Consider the following 25,045-nt stretch of genomic DNA (forward strand, 5'->3'; position numbering starts at 1 on the left):
TTTCCAAATGAGTGCTTAAATTAAAAGTTAATTTAATGTTAATAAAAGCTAATAATGGACTCTACTGCCATTAGTTGTCTGTGTATTAAAATGACACAATACATCAGCTGCAGTCCCGTCTGCTGCTTGGTACATGGACAATGGCTTGCAGCATTGTTTAACACTACTGAAGCTACTGCAGGTGCTGTTTGCAGTTGTGTTTACAAATGTTGGGGGAGAGGGGTGATGGTGTGGTGATAGTGTAGCCAGTTAGTTGATTTGGCTGGATAGCTGGTTTACATTGTAGAAAAGTGCCACTGACATGGTTCAATTTCCACTGGTTGAGGTTATCATAAAGGACTCTCCTTCTCAAAACTCCATGTATTACCAGAAAATTCACTGCACCTACTTCATTAGCTATGGTCACGCACTCATGTGTATTGGTTTCAGATAAAACACCCTCTCTGCTGGTTCAGGTGCTGCTCTGGTTACTGTAAAACCAGCACACCATCTTCCTCACCTCCATCCAGAGCCCCAAACAGTCCATGCAGGTGAAAGAGGTTCATCTGCCTCTCCTCCAACCTAGTTTATTTTACCGGTGCTCCCAATGTGGTTTTCTCTACATGAGTGACACCAAACGTAAACTTAGGGAATGTTTCACTGAGCATCTCAGCCAGGCACATAGCGGTCAGCCTGACCTCCCAGTCACCACCCATTTTAATTCCCCTTCCCACTTCCGCTGACATGTCCATGTCCATTCTTGGTCTCATCCATTACCACAGTGAATCAGACCATAAATTGAAGGAACAACACCTCATCTTCCACCTGGGTAGCCTACAGCCCAGAGGACTCAACATTGAGCTCTCCAATGTCAAATAACCTTCCCACCCATCCCCTGATTCCCTTTGCAGCCTCAGCTCCTCCCTTCGATTCCTCTGACCCACACTCCCTTCCAGCTAACAATCGGATTTATTGCTCGCATGATCCAACCAGGTCATACCCATCACCTGTATTCACCTATCACTACCTCAAAATTCTGCCCCTCTCCCCATCCGTAACGCTTCCCCTCCTCTCTTTATCTGCAGTTCACCCTCCCTCACCTCCATTCCTGATGAAGGGTTATACCTGAAACGCCGATTTCTCCACCTCCTAACAGTGTCTGGCCTGACGTGTCCCTCCACCGTCCTGCTTCTCTATTTTGGATTCCAGTATCTGCCATTTGTTTTTGTCTTTTGGCTCCGATTTCACTGCCATTCGTTACATGTCTCACTCTTCCCGCACTGGTTGCAGGTTGGCTCTCACTGCACCCACTCGGGGTGTCATTCCCCATGCCCACACCCAACCAATACCAATTATACCATGGTCTGAAGGCCCCCACCCAGGAGCTACCTCTCCAAGAGGAGCCCTTCTCCAAGAGGAGCCCTTCCTCTGCTTGAAGTCCCTTCACATTGAGACTTCTCTCTTCCAACAGAGACCACTTTCTCCATAGAAACAACCCCCACCCCCCCCCAACTCTCTCACTCTACTCTCTACTCTACTCCACTCACACACCACACACACCCATCCCCACCACTACTTTGAGGGCGGTCGCCCTAAGGCTCCACCCATTTAATTATAGACACGCCCACTCTGAAGCTCCGCCCTTTCCACGGGCTCCCTCCCCTCCCACCCCGGGGCCGGAGGTGCTCATGCGCAGTGAGGGAGCGGGCGCTTCCCCTTCATTTCCATGGCGACCGAGGAGGTGGCAGCGGCCGCAGCTGCGGCCCGGCGGAAAGCTCTCTCCCTATCCCGGCTCCGGGCTGCTCGGTCCCGCTACCAGAGCCTACAGATCTCCGACGATGTGTTCGGGGAATCGGGTGGCGACAGCAGCAGCGATGACAATCCATTTTACAGCACCTCGGCTGGCAGTTCGCAGTCCGACTGGGAGGAGGAGGAGGAGGAGGGGGATGTTATGGTGCGGGAAGCGGGGACCGGGGGCAGGAGGCCCGAGGTCACCGGACAGCCCACCTCAGAGTCGGGAGATGGAGAGGACGCGGCGGGATGGACCGAGCGGCTGAAGGACGTCGCGTTCCCTCCGTACGTCGACTCGGCGGGTAAGATATCGGGGATTTCAACCGTGGACGGGGTCCCAGGGCCAGCCCCCGGGGGTGTGTGCGGGTCTGACCAGCCGGTCCGCCCTGGGGTCGGTGACTCCGTGGTTCCTCTTCTTATTGTGGTGTCGCTTTTCCGGATCGCTGCCTCCGCTCCAGTTGCCAGGGAGCTGCAACACCTCTGGGGCTGAGTGGGTGGTTGCTTCAGTCTGCTTTCCACCTGCATCTCCGGGATGTTTGCGGAATCCGCTCCCCACCCTTCCTGAAGAGCCGCATTTCCCCCGCAGAACTAGCGACCCTCCCACCCTCTCTCTGTTTCTCTTCCAACTATCCCCGTGCTGGGGGATTTGAGCTTCAAGGGTTGGTTGGGTAGATTTCCTGTATTCCCCCTCTGCTGGCTCAGCTGGGATGTTGTCGTCAATGTATCAAATACTTAAGTGATGTTTCTGTGTGAATAACCAGGGAAATTCTCAATCGCTGACGCTCGGTTGGTCCAATCTCTGATTCATGTTGCATCATAGGATGCAATTTTTCGTACACAGTTTTACAATCTGATTGAACTATAGCTGTGAATGATTTATCTCAGACAGTTCGCTTTCGCTGGGCACTCATTAAGATGTTGGAACTGCTTCGGTGTCCTTTTGGATTTGTTTATTTTGCTTGTTAAGCTATCAAGATGGAACTGTCGGTCGGAAATAAATGTTTTCATTATATAGCCTCGGATTGTTATATGGTTATCACATTCTGCAGAAATTTATTAGATAGGGTTGAATTCTTGAGGGTAGATTGGAGAGAAATAATGCGAAGACTAAATTCTGTATCTTCCTAAGTATAGAATTTATTTTGTTGCACATTTATGATCTACACTGATACATTATGATTTTAGTTTGTTCACTTTCAATTCTATGCATTCGTGAGTTAACAGCTGTCATGAGGACTTTCAATGCAGCCCGTTTACTTGTTGCTCATAAGTAGCTGTAATGCTAAAATAATTTATTTTATAGGCTTCTTGCTTATCTCAGAGTTCCGTCAGTTCCCTCCCACCCTCTGCCAGTTTTGTAATTGTTGAGATCATGGGTCAAAAATTTTTTGTTTGGCTTGAGGCCTACGTTTTGCCTCTGCTAACTCGCAGTCGCGATCTAACACTCTCCTGTATTTGTGTTGCTAAATAGAGTACTTAAACTCAAATTAGAAGTAGGCATCAATAATTTCCATATCAACTGTTGTGGTACAATTTCACAATTCACCAGGAGACTCGGGTACAGATTATAATTTAAGTATGAGAAAGTGAGGACTGCAGATGGTGGAGAATTGAAGGAATTGAAGGGTTCTTGCCCAAAACGTCGATTCTCCTACTCCTGGGATACTGTCTGACCTGCTATGCTTTTCCAGCACCACACACTTGATTACAAATTATAATTGTTTATTCAAGAGCATGCTGGAAGAACCAAACTTCAGGCAGTCTGACTGAACTCTTGGGGAAAAACCCATAAATTCTCATTTTATACACCTGGAGTGTCACATTCAATTTTTATGATTAATTTGCAATCGTACATAAAATATTTACTTTGTTCCCACAGTATGTACATCACCCACTGTTTTTACCTGTCTAAGACTTTCCCTTATTCTGCATCTTTATTTCTATCCCTCAAGCCCTGGCCGGGCTCTTTGCCCAAGTCCTATTCTTTATTCTGTAAAGTGTATACCTGTTAATCTTCTGTTCTTCTCTGCATACATCTTATTTTGCTGAAAGACTCTTCTCTTCTAACTGAAACTGTTCAGCACTTCTTTTAATTGTCCACTAAATGTAAAACCATAGAACACTAAGAAAAGCATGAAACTTCCTTGTCTTACATTGACAAAAGGTGGGACACATTAACAATAGTATTTTGTAAAATAACTGGCACTGTGATCATGTATCTCACAGCACTATTTATAGGGGGCCCTCTTGTGGAACAGTGGTAGTGTCCTTACCCTGAACTGAGACATCCAGGTTCATACCCCATCTAGAGGTATATAATAACTGAACAGGTTTATTACAAAAATAGATTAAGTAAGAGAAAAAAACAGACACCTAGCTGCTCTCTTTTGATACAATGTCCCTACCCCTGGACTGGGAAGATAGGGTTCAGGTCCCATCAGCTCCAGAGTTGTGTAAAAACATCTCTGAACAGGTTGATTAGAAAAATAGATGAATTTAAAAAAAATAAGCAAACCCTGTATATTGCTGGTTAGAGCAGTTTATTGCCCATTGCTAAATGACCAGTAGGCATTTGAGTCAACTATGTTGCTGTGGGTCTGGATGTAGGCAAGACTAAGTAAAAATCCTAAAGATCATGTGAACCAGATATTTTTACAAAACTTAGTGGTTAAGTTTGTTCTTTTAATTTGAAATCACTATCTGTCATGGTGGGATTTGAATCCATGTCTTCAGAACATTATAGGAGAATGTTACTGAAGATGCTGAAATTTGTATTGAAAACAACAAATGCTGGAGATAACAGTGGATCAGGCAGTATCTGTGGAGAGACAGTAAGCTAACATTTCAAGTAGAGATGACTTCAAGCATTAGCCTGAAGTTGATGTTTACTAGTCCAGCAAAACCACCACCTCCTCATGTATTTAAATCACATGCACAAAGCTGGAACATTTTAACCAGACAGTTACTGCATTTTAGAATGATATTTAACAATTCGCATGCTATTCATTATAAAGCTACTGTTGCATTTTCATAGTAAAGTAACTCCTAACTGTATGCAGTCTTAACTTAGAAATTCCACACTTACTTACAAGGGTTTCATTATCTGTCATTTCACTTTTCTCTGGCAGCCATTTCACTGTGTAATCCTTTATGATGGATTTAAAGCTGTTCTCAAACTCCTCTTCTCTGCCTTCCAACCACCCTCTCCTCCCCTTGCCTGGCAGTCCTCCCTATAGTTCCCTCATTATCACCAGTTACTTTCCATCATTAGTAAGTGTGAGAGAGAACCAGCCACAAATGGAGAAGCAATTCCTCCCCAATTTTGTGCTTTCTGCATAAACTTCTACATGTGATTTTTCTCCATTGCTTGCCTTCTGTATTTTGAGGTGACCCTTCTGAAGAGGGGTCACTGGACCCAAGACCTTACTTATGCTTTCTATTCTCAAATGCTGCTAAACCTGTTGAGTTTTCCCAGCAATTTCTCTTTTTAATTTCATGGTTGATTTAAGTGTCTAAGAATAAACTTTAAGGTGTTGTTAATAGTGTTTAGCAATGGTATGCTATTGAATAGTAAGAGGAAATAGTTATATTTTCTCATGTTAGAAATGATCATTGCCAGGCACTTGTGAAAGTTGCTTATTACTTGTCAAACTAATTTCTAATATTGTCCAAGTATTGGGGGCCCTCTTGTGGCATTGTGGTTGTGACCTGAGACCTGGGTTTAAGTCCCACCTGCTCCAGAAGGTGTGTGATAACATCTCTGAACAGTTTGCTTAGGGGAAAAAGATGATGTGCAGGTCTTGCCATATGTGGCCATGGTCCCTTTCAGGATTTGAGTTGCAAACAATACTGAACATTGTGCAATTCTAGTGAACAACCCCAGTTCTTACATTAAAGATAGGTCATAGATGTTGTTGGGTCTAGACACTATTATGGGAAACTCCTGCATCAACAGCATGAGAATGATGGACCTCAATATCCACAATTACCTTTCTTCATGCTAGATATGACTCCAGTAGGATGACGTTCCATTGACTTGTGTCTTTTTGAGCTCCTTAATTTAGTCAATTGAGGGTTTGCTATTGAGGGCAATCATTCTTACCAGAACTAATGAATTCAGCTCTTTTGTCTATATTTGAAGAAAACTTTAGGGTACCTGCAGTACAGTGCTGCTTGATCGTGTCAATTACACCCTCTTACTTTAATCAGTAGTAGAATGATGGAGCAGTCATGCTGCTTTTTTGAACAAGGCACTCTGCCACCCTGTCAGGTAAATAGAGTTGCATCTGTACTGGAACATAGCTAGGTTTTTAGCTAGTTATGGAGCATGTCTTTCAGTACTATTGTTGGAATGTTGCATGGTCGTAGCCTTTGCTGTATTCGGTGCCATCTTCTGTCTCTGGATATCACATGGTCGAAGATTGACATCTGTGATGCAGGGGCTTGAAGAAAGAGGTTAATGCATTATTGACTTGGCACTTCTTACTAGTTGTTAATGCTTCAATTTCTCTCTTGCACTGATGTGCTGATGGATGTTTGTTAACTGAAGAGCTTTGATTTTATTTATTCATTGCAGAATTAATTTATTCTGTTTTCACTTTGGTGTTTCCACTGTTTAACAGTTTGTGAGGAAGACGTAGAATCTGCAAATGAATATAGATAAGTTAAATAAGAGGCAAATTAGGTATAATGTAGAAAGTATGAACTTGTCCATTTTGGCAAACAAAATAAAAAGAAGTATGTTATTTAAATAGTAAAATTGAAGAACTGAAGTTCAGAAGGATCTGTGTATCTTGGTACATCAGTCTCAAATATTTAGTGTGAAAATGCTGCAAGTGATTAGGAATTGAATTGTTGATGTTTATTATTGGAGGATGGAAAATACAAATATTGATGTTTTGCTACTGTTGTGCTGGACATTGGTGAGACCTCATCTAGAGTGTTTTATACAGCTTGGTCCCTGTATCTAAGAAAGGACGTAATTGCATTGGTAGCAGTTCAGAGAAAATTCACTTGACTGATCCTTGGGATGACAGGATTATTTTTTTGTATGGGGTTGGGGCTGTATTCATTGAGTTCAGAATAGTGGGAAGTGATCTCACTGAAACATCCAAGATCTGCAAGAACTTGAAAGTATATGTTCCCTTATGGAAGAGACGAGAACAAGAAGGCACAGTTTAAAAATAAGAATGGAGATAAGACTGTATTCTTTGGGGTTAAGAATTTGTGGAATTCTCTTCCCCGGAAAGTGGGAGAGTCATTGCACATTTTAAGGCATGAGTAAATAGATTTGTGACTAACTAGGAAGTCAATGGATTTCTGGGATTGAGACCACAATCAAATCAGCCATGGTCTTGCTGAATGGCAGAGCAAACACAAGGGACCAGATAGCGTACTCCTGATCTCAATTCAGAGTTTGTATGTGTGTGCATTCTGTTTTAGCATCAGATTACATAGATAATTTTAGGTATGTCTAGCGCAGTTGCTGGCTTGCTATTCTGCACTCGAGATTGAGTCAGGGATAGCACCAGATCCCAGAAAGTGGCATGCAGATTTGCTAAAAGAAATAGCAGATCTGGGAATTGGGAACATTTGAGATTTCAACAAAATGGACAAAAAGATTGATATGGTGACCGAGCAGGGGTGTGGGCTTAATGGATTGCCCATTGAAAGAGCAAAAAGAAAATGGGCCAAATGACTACCTGTGCTGTACTATTCTTTGATTCAATCTCAATGATTCTTTGATTCAATCTCAATGATACTGTGTATGATGTTTAGAGCAGTTTTTGTTTTCATATTTTAAAGACAGGAACACAAATTTTATCTTTTGAACCTGTTGTGCTGGTCAATTTGAATTTACATCTATCTTCTTGTCTTGATTGTATATTACTTAATCCCCAATAATTGCCTAGTAGATATTTGTCTGTTTTTAATTTTGACATTTTTATTTTCCCCAATCACCCCAACAGTTTTTAGATTGAGAAAGTTCCAAGTTTGCTTCATGTGTAGCTTTTCTAAAATTACCTCTGAATATCCTAATTTTAATTTTTTAGTTATCATCCCTTGTTTGGACTGTCGTGTTAGAGCAAACAGTTTCTGTCTCCTACCCTATGAACTCCTCTAATAATTTTAAACCCTTGAAATTATATTTGAGGGAATACACAATTAATCTGTACAGTTTGTCCTCAATTTAACTCTTTTAAACGTTGTATCATTCTGGTGAACCTGCATTACACACTGCCCTGGCTGCTAAATCCCTCCTGATGAATACAGTATTGCAGTCTAAGTGAGGACTAACTAGAGCATTATTAAATAATAGAAGGGAGAATAACCATGGCATGGCAATTATTGACTTAAAGCTAAGAAGGCAGTTATGTACTTTCCTAAAATATAATTGTCAATAAGTAGTACAGATCAAATTGATTGGATGGTAAAATCCAAAAACGCTGTGTTGCTTTTGTGAATGATTGTACTTATGCAACCAATTACAGATTTTTACGCGTTTCACTGAAAAGTAACCCAAGACATTTGTTTCTTGCTTATTCTTGCTACAGGTCCCGTACATCAGATGCCACTAAATGCAAGTGCAATTGACTTCTTTCAGCTCTTTGTCCCTGATAATGTTATAAGGAACATGGTTGTTCAAACAAATATGTATGCCAAAAAGTACCAGGAAAGATTTGGTTGTGATGAAGGTTGGAGTGATGTTAGTCTTCCAGAGATGAAAACATTTTTGGGATATATGATCTCCACTAGCATTCACCACTGCGAATCTGTCCTCAGCATATGGAGCGGTGGATTTTACAGCAACAAGAGCATTGCACTGATGATGACACAAATGAGATTTGAAAAGATCCTGAAGTACTTCCACATTGTAGCATTTCGCTCCAGCCAGACAACGCATGGATTGTATAAAATTCAGCCTTTTTTGGATTGCCTACAAATGACATTTGATACTGCATTCAAGCCATCTCAAACACAGGTACTGTCATCAGTGTCACTCTGAACTATGCACTTTTGCTTGAGTATCCATTTCTAATTTGATTTCAGAAAGATTGTTTAATGATATCGAAATCTATAGAATTTACCTGATAATTGTTATATATGCTGTCCTGTGTATTCCCCATTAGCACTGAGATGTATAAAAGAATTGATTTTCTTCCATGGCACTATGTTCTAACAGTCTTTGTACCATGCAGTGCACTAACCATGGATGAATCCTAGCACAGCAGCCCTGTATGCCTTATTGTTGGCTTGCTGCTGAGATTCAGCAGATGGAGTTCTAAATCTGGCCTAATTGCCAGCGGAAGCTCAGTGCATCTGCACAAGGAGAGGAATATTGATTGGAGGGAGCTTTGTGGTTTTAGGGGTTTGGGAAAACCTTACTGCTCTTGGAATTGTTTGGCTCTCCAATTGCTTCAGTGGAGGCCCACGCTGACATTCTGCATACATACTATGGGGGAAGAAAATTAACCCAAGACAGAAATCTCAAAAAAAAATCATTTCAGGCTGATGAATAATGGTTGGTTATTTGGTAATACTTCATGCATCTTTACATGCTGGCGCAATAACTTGATTTGTTTTATCTATTTTTTCCTCTGGAATGTTTGATCTGAAAGCTATCATCATTATAAAACCAGGAAAAGCTGATAACTCTAGGATAGTGCCAGAAATTGTGAAATGTCCTACTTTTTTTTTAGCCCAGGATTGCTCTTGCCAGTACTTTGCTTCATACTTTTCATTTTGCGTTCCTTATCCTCCAATACACTGTCCTCAGGATTTTGTTTTGGTTGTCACCAATAGACTTTCTTCTCATCTACTGACTACTTAGTTGTGCATGTATTTATTTTATATTGCTCTTTCTTAGTTGTGTAAAAGTTAGTAATAACTACTGATTCCATTGATTATTGAAACAAACTGATTAAGTGAGCAACTTTATTCACTACTCACCAAATCCATCCATGTCTGAAAAGCATGTTAAATGTTCCTCCGTTGATACCCTGCTCTGTTCCTCAGTCACCACTACCACTTCACCTTCCCATGAACACCTGTCCTTTTTGATCACTCTTTAAGATACCAAGCATTCTTCCAGGTACCATGGCAGTGTACTTATGCAAATTTCAATTTAGACTAGTATATTTCTGCCTGTGATGCTGATCCCCAACATTAGACGTCCACTTTGCAGAATACCACCATTCAGTCCATAACTATGGTCCCGAAACTTTAGTTTGATTTTAAAAAAAGATATTTCTCTGCCCCCTCTCACTTCGACCTCATTATTTAGCCTTTTGCACTGTTTCAATGAAGCTCAACGCAAGTGCAAGTAATAGAATCTCATTTTTTGATTAAGCACCTTATGTCTTGTGAATTATTTCTGATTGTAGAACTGTTCTGAATTTTTTTTTGGGACAACTATTAGTAATGATTCTGTTTTTTTCCTCAGTAATTGGAAATGTGTAACATTATCAGCAACTCTGAAATGTTTTTACCTCAGTCAAGAATTACTATTCACAGTCATTGAAGGGAGGTAGGGCATGGTGGCAGTGTCCCTCCACTAGTAATTCAGACACCTGGGTTAATGCTCAAGGGAGTTCAAATTTCACCATGGTAGATGGTGAAATTTAAATTCAGTTTACAAACAAAAAATCTGGAATTAAAAGCTAGTCAAATGTGACTGTGAAACCGTTGTTGATTATTGTAAAAACCTATCTGGTTCACTGTCCCTTCAAAAGGAAAGATTCACCTAGTCTGGCCTACAGATGTGTGAACCCAGATCCAGAAGTGTAGTTCACTCTTAAATGCCCTCTTGCAAGCCAATCAGTTAAACACTACAATAACTCATAAATGGAAACAAATTGGATTGACTCATCCTCCATGAAGCCACTGGACATGACAATGACTTTGTAGAGTCTGCTTACTAGCATAGATTCTGGATAATCCAAGATGGAGGACGGGAAAAAATTGTGGCTGTAAGAGCTGCTTCTTTGAGGTATTTTAGGTGTTGCAGGTGACTTCCTCAAATTCTAAGAGCAATAATTAGTGTGTTATAAGCTGTTACATCATTTTGGAACTTTGGCCGGGGGGAGGGAGGGAATCAAAACAATGGCACTTTTAGAAAGGAGGAAAGAACAAAGGCAGTGTGTGTGTGTGTGAGAGAGAGAGAGAGAGAGAGAGAGAGAGAGACAGACAGAGAAAGAAACCTATATTGCTGTCTGACACAGCAGTGAATGTGCATGCTACTGCCTTGAGTGTTTTGAGTTAAAGTATTTCTGGACATCGGAGTGCGTCTGAGAAAAATTAACAAACACCGAAGTTCACAGCTGACCTTGGAGGAAGCTGTGTGGGAGTACTCTCAGCACAGGAGCAGATAAGTGCATGGTTTTTAAGTGTAACCTTGCTGACTTTAAGTGATTAGAATGGATTCTTTTTGGTTATGTTTTATTGAGATCTGTCTCTTGAATAAAATTTAAAACTGTAAGCCATAGACACTAAGTTAGCCTGGAGCAGTGTTTTAAATCAGTAAGACTGTGCTATTTTCTATAAATTGTTAAAGTGCAAAGATGGCAGTTAATTGAGTAATGTGCTCTTCCTGCCGGATGTGGAAGATTAGGGAGAATTTCCACATTACTGACGATTACGTCAGCAGTAAGTGTGTTTGGTTGCCAATCCTATCAGATTGCATGGATCAGATGGAGAGGCAGCTAGAGGCAATAAGGAATTTACAGGAGTTGGGAGTGTGATGGATGGTAGTTACAGGAAGGGAGAAAAACCCAGATACAGTTAGTAGATGGATTATGGCCAGGAGTTTCCTGTGGTTTTATTTCGGAATATGTAGGGGCTGATGGACTCTCAGGAATGTAGCATGAATAGCTAAGTTTCTGATACCGAGAATGTCTCTAGTGTAACAAGGGGTCTGTCAAGTTTCAAGCAATTGATTGTGATAGGGAACTTTCTAATCGGGCACAGAAGCATCCATCTGTGCCTCTGACAACAAGAAATTAGAATGGTGCGTTGTCTCCCTGGTGTCAGGATCAAGCATATCTCTGAGAGAGTGCCGAATATTCTCAAAGGGGAGTTGGACCAGCAGGAGATCATTGTACACATTGGAACTAACAACATAGGAAGGGAAAAGAATGAGATTCCGAAGGGGCAATGTAGGACGTTAGGCAGGAATTTAAAAAGGAGGTCCTCTAGGGTGGTAATATCTCGATTAGTCTCGATGCCACAAGCTAGTGAAGGTAGGAATAAGAGAATAGAGCAGATGAATGAGTGGCTGAGGAGCAGGTGCAGGGGAGAAGGGTTCACATTTTTGGATCATTGGAATCTCTTCTGGGGTAGAAGTGACCTGTTTAAGAATGGCAGATTGCACCTGAAATGGAAGGGGACTAGTATTCTGGCAGGGAGATTTGTTAGAGCTGTTTGGGAGGATTTAAACTAGTAAGGCCATGGTGGGATGGGAATTGGTGGGTGGGAACCGGGGTGATGGTGAGCAAAGAGATTGGTCTGAGACTGGTATAGTTGGGAAAAGAAGCAAGTCAGTCAAGTCCGGTAGGAACAAAGCAGAGAACAAGGTAAATTAAACTCCATTTACTTCAATACAAGAGAACTAATGGTAAGACAGATTAACTCTGGGCATGGTTAGGAACATGAGTCTGGGCTATTATAGAGACATGGCTTAGGGATGGACAGAGCTGGCAACTGAATGTTCCAGGATATAAATGCTATAGAAATGATAGAAAGGGGGGCAAGAGAGGAGGGGGAGTGGCATTTTTGGTAAGGGATAACATTATGGATGTTCCTGGGAATACTTCCAGGGAAGTTTTTTAGTGGAACTGAGAAATAAGAAAGGGATGATCACCTTATTGGGAATTGTACTATAGACCCCCAATAGTCGGTAGGAAATCAAGAAACTAGTTTGTAAAGAGATTTCGGTTACCTGTAAGAATAATAGGGTGGTAATAGTAGTGGATTTTAACTTTCCAAACGTAGACTGGAGCTGCTATAGTCTTAAAAACTTAGGTGGAGAGGAATTTAAGTGTGTACAAGAAAACTTTCAGATTCAGTATGTGGATGTACCTATTAGAGAAGGTACAAAACTTGACATACTCTTGGGAAATAAGGCAGGCCAAGTGACTGAGGCATCAGTGAGGGAGCACTTTGGGGTCAGCAACCACAATTCTATTAAAATAGTGATGAAAAAGATAGACCAGATCTAAAAGTTGAAGTTCTAAATTGGAGGAAGGCCAATTTTGACAGTATTAGGCAAGAACTTTCAAAAGTTGATTGGGGGCTTTGTTTGCAGGTAAAGGGATGGCTGGAAAATGGGAAGCATTCAAAAATGAGATAACAAGAGTCCAGAGACAGTATGTTACAGTTAAGGTGAAAGGCAAAGCTGGTAGATACGGGGAATGCTGGATGACGAGAGAAATTAAGGTTTTGTTTAAGAAAAAGAAGGAAACAAATAGTCAGGTATAGTCTGCACAGATCGAGTGAATCCTTAGAGTATAAAGGCAGCAGGAGTATACTTAAGAGGGAAATCAGGAGGGCAAAAAGAGGACATGAGATAGCTTTGGCAAATAGGGTTTGGAGAATCCGAATGGATTTTATGAATACATTAAGGGCAAAAGGGTAACTAGGGAGAGAATAGGACCCCTCAAAGATCAGCAAGGCTGCCTATGTGTGGAACTGCAGGAGATGGGGGAGATACTAAATGATTTTTTTGCATCAGTGCTTGCTGTGGAGAAGGACATTTTAAAAAATGTCAACATCTATTTCCCTATTCTATATAGATGTTGATATATTGAAAAATGTCCATATTACAGAGGTGGCAGTGCTGGATGTCTTGAAACACATAGATGGATAAATTCCTAGGACCTGATCGGGTATCCAAGAACTCTGGAAAACTAGGGAAGTTATTGTTGGGCCCCTGGCTGAGATATTTGTATCATCAATAGTCACGGGTGAGGTGCCAGAAGACTGGAGGTTGGCTAACATGGCGCTACTATTTAAGAAAGGTGGAAAAGACGATCCAGGGAACTATAGACCAGTGAGCCTAACATTAGTGGTGGGAAAGTTGGAGGGAATCCTGAGGAACAGGATGCAAATGTATTTGGAAAGGCAAGGACTGACTAAGAATAGTCAACATGGCTTTGTGCATGGGAAATCATGTCTCGTGAACTTGATTGAGTCTTTTTGAAGAAGTAACAAAGAGGATTGATGAGGGCAGAGCAGTGGACGTGATCTGTGTGGACTTGAGTTAAGCGTTTGACAAGGTTCCCCTTGGGAGACTGGTTAGCAAAGTTAGATCTCATGGAATACAGGGAGAAATAGCCATTTTGATACAGAACTGGCTCAGAGATAGAAGACAGGGTGGTGGGTTGTTTTTCAGACTGGAGGCCTGTGCCAGTGGTGTCCCACAAGGATTGGTGCTGGGTCCACTGCTTTTTGTCATTATGTAAATGGTTTGGATGTAAACATAGGTATAGTTATTAAGTTTGCAGATGACACCAAAATTGGAGGTGTAGCGGAAAACGAAGGAGGTTACCTCCGATTACAACGGGATCTTGATCAGATGGGCCAACGGGCTGAGGAGTGGCAGATGGAATTTAATTTAGAAAAACGTGAGGTGCTGCATATTGGAAAGGCAAAACAGGATAGGACAATGTTAAAATGCTGGGGAGTGCTGCCAAACAAAGAGACCTTGGAGTGCAGGTTCATAGTTCCTCGAAAGTAGAGTCTCTGGTAGATAGGATAGTGAAGAAGGCATTTAGTATGATTTCCTTCATTGGTCAGAGCATTGAGCATTTGAGTTAGGAGGTCATGTTGCTGCTGTACAAGACATTGATCTAGCCACTTTTGGAATATTATGTGCAATTCTCGTCTCCCTCCTGTTAGAAGGATGTTGTGAAACTTGAAATGGTTCAGAATCGGAACAAAATGGTACAATCGGAAGTGACAATATTTCAGTTGAATAAAGGGAAATATGGAGCTATGAGGGAGCAACTGGCCAAAGTTCAATGGTGCAATACCTTAACAGGGAAGACCGTGGAGGAACAATGGCAGATATTTCTGTGTATAATGCAGAAGTTGCAGGATCAGTTCATTCCTAAAAGGAAGAAAGATCCCAGGACATGGGCGGGCGTGGCTGACGAGGGAAGTAAAGAAACATATAAAGTTAAAAGAGAAAAAGTATAACTTAGCGAAGATAAGTGGGAAAACTGAGGACTGGGAAGCTTTTAAAGAACAACAGAGGATTAGTAAGAAGGAAATACGCAGAGAAAAAATGAGGTACGAAGGTAAACTGGCCAAGAATATAAAGGAGGATAGTAAAAGCTTTATTAGGTATATCCAAGGCAAAAAAATGGTTAGGACAAAAATTGGGCCCTTGAAGACAGAAACAGGGATATTACTGGGAACGAAGAAATGGCAGAGGAATTAAATGGGTACTTCAGATCTGTGTTCACTGGGGAAGACACAAGCAATCTCCCTGAGGTAACAGTGGCTGAAGGACCTGAACTTAAGGGAATTTATATTTGCCAGGATTTGGTGTTGGAGAGACTGTTAGGTCTGAAGGTTGATAAGTCTCCGGGACCTGATGGCCTGCATCCCAGGGTACTGAAGGAGGTGGCTCGGGAAATCGTGGATGCGCTGGTGATTATTTTCCAGAGTTCAATAGAATCGGGGTCGGTTCCTGAGGATTGGAGGGCGGCTAATGTTGTGCCACTTTTTAAGAAGGGTGGGCAGGAGAAAGCGGGAAATTTATAGACCAGTTAGTCTGACCTCAGTGGTGGGAAAGATGCTGGAGTCTATTATAAAGGATGAAATTACGGCACATCTGGATAATAGTAACAGGATAGGACAGAGTCAGCATGGATTTATGAAGGGGAAATCATGCTTGACTAATCTTCTTGAATTTTTTGAGGATGTAACTCGGAAGATGGACGAGGGAGATCCAGTGGATGTAGTGTACCTGGACTTTCAGAAAGCTTTTGATAAAGTCCCACACAAGAGGTTAGTGAGTAAAATTAGGGCGCACGGTATTGGGGGCAAAGTACTAGATTGGATAGAGAATTGGTTGGCTAATAGGAAACAAAGGGTAGTGATTAACGGCTCCATTTCGGAATGGCAGGCAGTGACCAGTGGGGTACCGCAGGGATCCGTGCTGGGACCGCAGCTTTTTGCAATATATGTAAATGATATAGAAGATGGTATCAGCAATAACATTAGCAAATTTGCTGATGATACAAAACTGGGTGGTAGGGTGAAATGTGACGAGGACGTTAGGAGATTACAGGGTGTCCTGTAAGTTGGGTGAGTGGGCAGATGCATGGCAGATGCAGTTTAATGTGGATAAATGTATGGTTATCCACTTTGGTGGCAAGAACAGGAAGGCAGATTACTACCTCAATGGTATCAAATTAGGTAAAGGGGCTGTTCAGAGAGATCTGGGTGTTCTTGTCCACCAGTCAATGAAGGCAAGCATGCAGGTACAGCAGGTCGTGAAGAAGGCTAATAGCATGCTGGCCTTCATAACAAGAGGGATTGAGTATAGAAGCAAAGAGGTGCTTCTGCAGCTGTACAGGGCCCTGGTGAGACCACACCTGGAGTACTGTGTACAGTTCTGGTCTCCAAATTTGAGGAAAGACATTCTGGCTATTGAGGGAGTGCAGCGTAGGTTCACGAGGTCAATTCCTGGAATGGCAGGATTGCCTTACACGGAAAGACTGAAGCGACTGGGCTTGAGTTTAGAAGACTGAGAGGGGATCTGATTGAAACGTATAGGATTATGAAAGGATTGGACACTCTGGCAGGAGGAAACATATTTCCGCTGATGGGGGAGTGCAGAACCAGAGGACACAACTTAAAAATACGGGGTAGACCATTTAGGACAGAGATGAGGATAAACTTCTTCACCCAGAGAGTGGTGGCTGTGTGGAATGCTCTGCCCCAGAGGGCAGTGGAGGCCCAGTCTCTGGATTCATTTAAGAAAGAATTGGATAGAGCTCTCAAGGATAGTGGAATCAAGGGTTATGGAGATAAGGCTGGAACAGGATACTGATTGGGAATGATCAGCCATGATCATATTGAATGGCGGTGCAGGCTCGAAGGGCTGAATGGCCTACTCCTGCATCTATTGTCTATTGTCTATTGTCTAAAAGATTTACAAAGATGTTGCCTGGGTTGGAGGGTTTGAGCTATAGGGAGAGGCTGAATAGGCTGGGGCTGTTTTTCCCTGGAGCGTCGGAGGTTTATAAACCTTATAAAGATTTATAAAATCATGAGGGACCTGAATAGGGTAAATCAACAAGGTCTGTTTCCGTGCTTACATCTCTGACTCTATCTGGGGATTTATCCCAAAATTGGGAAAATAATCCCATAGATTAATTGAGCAACCTGGAAGGGCTTTCAAAGAAAAAACATTGAGCAAAATAGTTACTAAAAGCATTACACCTAATTTGCTATTTCAGAACTCAAAAAGACAGAATGACAGAAAAACAAACCTTAACAATTCCCTATGCACCACAACATGCACACTTTACACCAAATTAAAAGGTCAGATAAATACTCAGAACAAGTTGTGAGAAAATCTGGGAAAATCCCCTCCAGCCCATCTAGGCAATTAAAATTAGTCCTGGAGACAAATACTTTTTAAAAAGATAATCATCACCCCAGTCAGAAATCTCACTTGAAGGAATTCACACTGCAAAATGGCATTTTGTTGCAGAATTCCACATTTCTCTGGGAAACTAACCAGGACCTGACTTAGCTCTGGTTTATACAACTTGCAGTTGTAACCCCTGGTCCTCTCTAACCTAGTTACTTGTAATAAAACCTTGTTCTCTTCATTATCTTAAAAATCTGAAGGAGGTCAATCTCTAGTCACTGTAGTTCTAACTACAGGTCATTCTGCTATAATGCGCATTTTATTAACGTGAATTTGCTGTAATGCGATTGACAAATTGGGGACACTGTTTCTAAAGCGCAAACTTTTAAAACGTGTTGGCTGTAACATGATTACATCTCCAGCATTTTAAGTGCTCTTTCTAAAGTGCAATTTTCTATAATATGGGGTTGCACAAGAATGCACTACTTATAAGTATTCTGCAAGTTACATTTTTGCCCCAAATTCTTTACCCAACTGAAGAAAAGGAATGTCTACGCTACCTGAATAGCAGGCAATATTCATTATCAATAGAATTATTAAATGATTATTTGAGGAAAAGAGAGAATTTCTCTCCTGATGGATGTTCAAAAAGCTACTGCATTTTCAGATTTGAGCAGCTTATAAAATGTACATGAATTCTAGGCGACTTTAAAATCATTTTTGAAGAGAAAAAAACTATTTATTCTGAAAGTACCATCAATAAAAGAACTCTTTACTAACAAGGACCCATTATACAGAGAGCCTGCCAAGCCTTAAAATAGATACTGATCAGGTTATTGTCCAGCATTCTCTCTGAATAAATTGCTGATTCATTGCATGGTACAAAGAAGGTACACAAAACCTCATTTAGTGAGGGGTTCATAAATATACTTGCTAGAACAATGCACCAAAGAGGCCCAATAGACATTCTCTACCTTGACTTCCACAAGCTTTTGTCAAAGTACTACACAAGGGGCTTTCCGATAAGGTCAAAGACTACTTCTATACTGTACTAACAATAATATATCGAGCTGGATTGAGAACTAGCTTGCTGAATGTAGACAAGCAGTTTCAGATTGGATCTATTTGACAACTGGTTACCATTGCTGTCCATCTGTTGGAATTGTCAAGGGGTAATATTGTTGGTGACTATATTGCATATTGTTCTTTCTTTGACAGGCCCTCTGGGTGGAAGATGACCTGTTTCCACTCCAGGGTGGTAGGTTCTGTGGTGCCTAAATAGTCTAATCCTAGGACTGTAGGTGGGTCAGGTGATGCATCATGAGATGGGAGAGTGGGATGCTTTGGATTCAGTTTGCTCTTTCTGCTTGCTTGCACTTGGCTTCCATAGGCTCCACTCGGTGATACTCAAAGTGGTTGATGTCTTTGTGAATGCTGCTCCAGTCTATGCATTCTAGGGCAAGTAGGTCCCACATGTGGTTGGGGATCATACATTTGTTTAGGGAGGCTTTCAGGGTGTCTTAGTGGTGTTTCCTTTGCCCTCCTAGTGATAACTTACTGTTGCAGAGCTCTGAGTAGAGCACTTGTTCAGAGAGTCTTGTGTTGGCCATGCAGACAATGTGGCCTTCCCATTGCAGCTGGATGAATATGGCCAGTGTCTTGCTAGTGGAGATTTTGGCCTGGCAGAGGATGCCTCTGGTATGCCTATCCTGCTGGTGGATTTGCAGGATTTGTGAAGGCAGCACTGGTGATAATTTGCAAGGGATTTGTCGTGTCTGTTGCCCATGGTCTAAGTTTTTGATGTGTACAGGAGAATGTTGCTGCTGGGTTTGAAATCTCCGACATTGAACACTCTGTACCTCAGGTATCTGAAGGCAGCACTGGTACATTGACGATAAAATCTAACATCAACTCCAATGTCTGCTCACATGGGGAGGCTCCTGAGATATAGTTCACATTGCCTTGGATTTTAACGTTTGAGGAGGTCAGTTGTATAAGACTGCTAGAGAGCCTTTGTTTTCTGATTATTTAGTCTGAGGCCTATTTTCTCTCATGCCTCAATGAATGCATCGATGGTTTGTAGCTCGGCCTTGGACTGTGTATACATGCAGACGTCATGTCCATATTGCAGCTTGATGATAAAGTTGGGATGATCTTGATTCTGGCCTGGAATAATCAAAGGTTGAGCAGTTTCTTGTCTGTCCTGTACATTAGCTTCATGATAATGGGGTGGAGTGTGGAGTGTTGTAGTGAGGAAGATGGAGATAGGCATTAATGCAATGATTGCTAGCTGAACTGCATGGTTCCCTTGCAGATGTTTCGTTACCATACTAGGTAACAACACCAGTGAGCAGGGAAATCGACATTTCGGGCAAAAGCCCTTGATGAAGGGCTTTTGCCCAAAAGGTCGATTTTCCTGCTCCTCGGATGCTGCCTGACCTGCTGTGCTTTTCCAGCCCCACTCTGATATAAACTCTGGTTTCTAGCATCTGCTGTCCTCACTTTTGCCTTACATCACCAGTGAGCCTCTGGTGAAGCGCTCGTGTTATGACCCGCTTTCTATTTGTGTTTAGGTTTCCTTGGGTTGGTGACACTTCCTGTGTTGTGATGTCATTTCCTGATCTTTTTCTCAGTGGGTGGTAGATGGGGTCCAAGTTGGTGTTTGTTGATAGACTTCTGGTTGGAATGACATGCTTCTAAGAATTCTCATGCATGTCTCTGTTTGGCTTGTCCTAGGATGGATGTGTTGTCCCATTCAAAGTGGTTCCTTCCTCATCTGTAGCTCTACTTGAGATACAGCTCTACTTGACCCCAGTTTGTACTCATGTAGGGTATGTAGTGAATCTCTTTGTTTATGAGGATCATGAAGCAGACAGAGAATTATGATGAATTTCTGCAGGTAGTTGAATTTGAGGAGGATATTCCACAATCCCACGTGGCTGGCAAACTCAAATGTCTTTTGAGATCAAAAAAGGCCATGTGCAGAAGTTGGTGCTGTTCTGTGTATGTTTCTTGGATTTGTTGTGCTCTAAAAATCATGTCTGTTGATGGGCAGAAGCTGCATTGAGTGTCTGGGAGGAGCCTTTCAGCCACTGCGAGGAGATTCTCACAGACACCTTTCCTGTAGTGGGCAGTAAGGAAATCCCTGTAATTTCTTTTGTCCTTGATGGTCACAATGATGCTTGAGATCTCCCAGCATGTTCTCTTCCTTCCAGGCAAATGCAGTGAGATTGTTGACTCAGATAAATGCTTTTCTGCCATATTTTAGTACTTCAGTGGGGATTCCATCTGCACTGTAGGTCTATTGTTTTACAGCTGTCAGATGGCTTTCTTGACTTCAGTGGATTGAAGGTGCTGAGATGGCGACAAGTGATATGTTATGCAATGGTGTCCAGAATACTTGTACTGAAGGCTATGTCTTGACTAAGGAGTTCTTTGAGTATTCTCCAGCGGGTGCTGACTGCCTCTCAGTCTTTGAAAAACTTTCTGCTTTCGGCTCTCAGTAGACTAGGTCTGTGGGTACTTAGACTGTAGGTGACTTTGATTGCACTGAACAAGCTTCACACTTTGTGACTGGCAGTGAGTTGCTGAATCTCCTGCACTCTTTCCACCCACCATTTACTCTTTAAGTTGTGAGGGAAAATTATAGGCTGATTAGCCTAACCTCTGTTATAGGTAAAATTCTAGAATCCATCGTTAAGGATGAGATTTCTAAATTCTTGGAAGGGTTGGATTACAACAAGTCAGCATGGATTTAGTCAGGGGAGATTATGTCTGACAAATCTGTTAGAATTCTTTTGAAGAGATAACAAGTAGGTTAGACCATGGAAACCCAGTGGATGTTATCTACCTAGACTTTCAAAAGGCCTTTGATAAGGCCTCACGGGAAGCTGCTGAGTAAGGTGAGGGCCTATAGTGTTCGAGGTGAGCTACTGGCATGGATTGAGGATTGGCTGTCTGACAGAATGCAGAGAGTTGGGATAAGACGTTCTTTTTCGGAATGGCAGATGGTAACAAGTGGTGTCTGCAGGGTTCAGTGTTGTGGCAGCAGCTGTTTACTTTATATATAAATGATCTGGTTGAAGGGACTGGGGCATTCTGGTGAAGTTCACCAATGATACGAAGTTAGGTGGACAGGCAGATAGCACTGAGGAGGTGGGGAGGTTGCAGAAAGATTTAGACAATTTAGGAGAGTAGTCCAGGAAATAGCTGATGAAATTCAACATGAGCAAATGCGAGGTCCTGCACTTTGGAAAAAAGAATACAGTCAAAGTACGAAGGAATCTGGAAGTTCTAGTCCAGGATTCTCTAAAGGTTAACTGGCAGGTTGAGTCCGTGATTAAGAAAGCGAATATAATGTTGTCATTTATCATTTATTTAGAGGGTTTGAAGAGAAAAGCAGACTTCATAAGGCTCTAGTTAGGCCCCATTTAGAATACTGTATCCAATTTTGGACCCTAAGCCTCAGGAAGGATATACTGGCACTGGAACATGTCCAGCAGAGATTCACACGGATGATCCCCGGAATGGTAGGCCTAACATATGGTGAACGGCTGAGGATCCTGGGATTGTATTCACTAGAGTTTAGAAGGTTGAGTGGAGATAGAATAGAAACTTAATGCATGGCTTAGAAAAGGTGGGTGCTGGGAAGCTGTTTACATTAGGTGGGGAGACTAGGACCCCTGGGCACAACCTTAGAATTAGAGGGGATCAATTTAGAGTGGAAATGAGGAGACATTTCTTAAGCCAGAGTGTGGTGGGCCTGTGGAATTCATTACCATGGAGTGCATTGAAGGCTGGGACATTAAATGTCTTCACGGCAGAGATTGATAAATTTTTGATCTCTCAAGGAATTAAGGGCTACAGGGAGAGTGTGGGTAAGTGGCGTTGAAATGCCCATCAGCCATGATTGAATGGCTTTACTTCCACTCCTATGTCTTATGGTCTTACAGGTCACAGGTTCTATGCTGCACCTTGACCTTCATTTACTGTAGACTTGTTTCATGATGCTCAAGAATTGGTTCAACTGTCAGTTCATGAACACCTTGCAGTTGTGATCATGATGCTGAATCTTATGGTTGTCATTGAACCAGTTTTGGTATTTCCTGCTCAAGATGCCAAGTGTCTCTACATGTGCTGACGGTGGTACCTTTTAGGGTGGAAAAGAAGCTGTGGGCATTCTCCAGCTCTTGGATGTTGGTCATGTTTGCTAAGAGATGCTGTCTGAGTTCAATAATATTGAATCTCCTGAGGCAGAGTTTTTCCTGGTTCTGTAGGTTTGGGGCCAGGTTAAAGATGGTAATGCGGATTAGTGCATAATGAGAGCCAACTACTGGACCAGTCATGGTGCAGGCGATGTGGACATGTTTGCAGTCCCTTGCGTGTGGGTGTGTAACAACTTTTTCTGCATCAGTGCTATCAAGCCCCTGTAAATTTAATGTGTTAAAATGAGCATGGCTTGTAACTTTCTTGAGAGAATTAAGCATTTTGTTTTGTTTCTCTTTTTATGACGTATGAATGTGGGGCTTTTCTTTTCAAGCTATCATTGCCGGATTAGCTTTAAGATGAACGTTTATTATGACTGCTTAGACATGCCTTCTTTATAATGTGGAAAAGCCAGCATTCCAATACTCTTTGTATTTGGACCATGAATCTGGTTGTAGAGAGCAGCATATCTGTACTAAATAATTTTATGCTTCAGTTTTACAAAGCTGATGATCTGCTGTATTTTGACGACAATGTTTAAGTAATGGTACGTATGCTTCTGCATTATGAGCATACAAAATAGGACCAGAAGTAGATACTTGACTGCTCAAGCTTGCTATGTCATTTACTAAGACCATGGCTGATCAGTTTATTTCAAATTCCACATTTTTGTCTACCCCGATAACCCTTGATTTCTCTAATGAGCAAAACTCTGCCCATCTGTCTTAAAAATATTCAATGACCCCCAACTCCACTGTCTCCTGGATGTGTCATGAGTTTGGACATAGTCCACAGGGATTGAATAACTGTCATTATAAAAAAAACTATCCAGACAGGTTTTGTGATTATTTAATATTATATTCCATTCCCAGTGGAACACTGAAGAATCAAACGTGATGTATGCATAGTTTAACACTGATAAACCTATCCTGCCCTAACAAACATTCTCTTTGTTGAGCAGACATAATTCAAAGTGGTTTCCCTTAATGTTGAGAAATTCAGCTTTAAATTAGTTTATGGCGTTTTTGTGAGAATTGAAGAGGGGTAATTTCAGTTCTGCTCTCTTCACATTATAAGTGCAGTACAACTGCATTGAGAGAGTGATAACCTTAAAATAAATTATATTAATTATCCTGCATTGATGGCTTTAACTTTAAGCCCTTATTTTGAAGAAAATGTATGGAAAATGAAGAGAATCTAACATGCACTCAGTATTTGGCACTGAAATGGGCATAACTGCTTTCCAAAGGTTATCATAGAAATCATAGAATGCCGACAGTGTGGAAACAGGCCATTTGGCCCATCGGGCCCACATGCTTTCCCTCTCACAAGGTGTCATTTCCATTATTCATTGTACTGTGAAATGCATTAAGGAATTGACAACTTTTTACAAAAGATATTCAGGCCACAGCAGTGGGCGCACATTAACCGTGGATCGTGTATCAGTTATGATCTTATTAAAATGGCAGAGCAGGCTCAAAGGGTCAAGTGGCCTACTCTTATTCCTTGTTTCTATTGTTTTCTAATCTCTCGTATTCTTTTTATTTATAATGAGAACAAGTCTCCATGTAATAAGCAAAAAATTGCTGAATGTTTTATCTTTGTACAAAGGTCGGAGATAGTAAGTGATGACTGTGTGCGGGAAAACTGTATGATGGTGGTATTTGAGGCATCTTCAACTGTGTCCTAAGTTATGCTTGAATCAAATCATACGCTTGGGAAGGATGAGAGATTGTTGATGTGGCTCTTGGTTTTGCCAGCCACATTGAAAAAAAACCTCAGAAATGTGTATTTAAGAGTAACTTGTCTTAATGATAGTTACTAACAAAATATATTGAATTAATCCTAGATGTAGGTTTGCTCGCTGAGCTGGAAGGTTCATTTTCGGACCTTTCGACACAATACTAGGTAACATCTTTAGTGAGTCTGTGAATGAAGCACTGGTGGTGTAGCCCACTTTTTCTATTTGTACGTTTTGAGTTTCCTTGGGTTGGTGGTGTCATTTCCTGTCATGACGTCATTTCCTATGGTGATGTCATTTCCTGTTCTTTTTCTCCAGGGTGGTAAATGGGGTCCAAGTCAGTGTGTTTGTTGATGAAATTCTGGTTGTAATGCCGTGCTTCTAGGAGTTCTTGTGTGTGTCTTTGTTTGGCTTATCTAGGATGGATGTGTTGTCCCAGTCAAACTGGTGTCCTTCCTCATCCATATGTAAGGACACTACTTTGACTGGGACAACACATCCATCCTAGGACAAACCTCACTTTGGATAATTCAGCATTATAACATGATTTCAGGATACCATGATAACAATGGAAAGTCAAAAGCCCTGACATTTGTTTCATTTTGTACTGAATCATTTGTCTCAAATCTAATTGATTATTAAAGAATGAATATCCCTCACTCTGATCTTCAGAAAGCCCTTGAGAATGGAGAGTTCTTCCCCCATTCCCTTACTGAGAAAAGCAA

The 25,045-nt window shown here is 41.7% G+C and overlaps 1 protein-coding gene across 1 annotated transcript in view; it reads left to right on the forward strand.

The window, feature by feature from the left end:
* The first annotated feature begins 1,684 nt into the window (after nt 1–1,684).
* The window catches only part of pgbd5 (piggyBac transposable element derived 5), a 69,653-nt gene continuing 46,292 nt past the window's right edge, over nt 1,685–25,045 (forward strand). The window contains exons 1-2 of the mRNA XM_072558902.1: nt 1,685–2,072; nt 8,325–8,752. Of these exons, the coding sequence (XP_072415003.1) occupies nt 1,706–2,072; nt 8,325–8,752 (795 nt within the window). The 5' untranslated portion in view covers nt 1,685–1,705. The remainder of the gene's footprint in view (nt 2,073–8,324; nt 8,753–25,045) is intronic.

Source organism: Chiloscyllium punctatum, chromosome 3 (assembly GCF_047496795.1).
Source record: "Chiloscyllium punctatum isolate Juve2018m chromosome 3, sChiPun1.3, whole genome shotgun sequence".
NCBI classification, from domain to species: domain Eukaryota; kingdom Metazoa; phylum Chordata; class Chondrichthyes; order Orectolobiformes; family Hemiscylliidae; genus Chiloscyllium; species Chiloscyllium punctatum.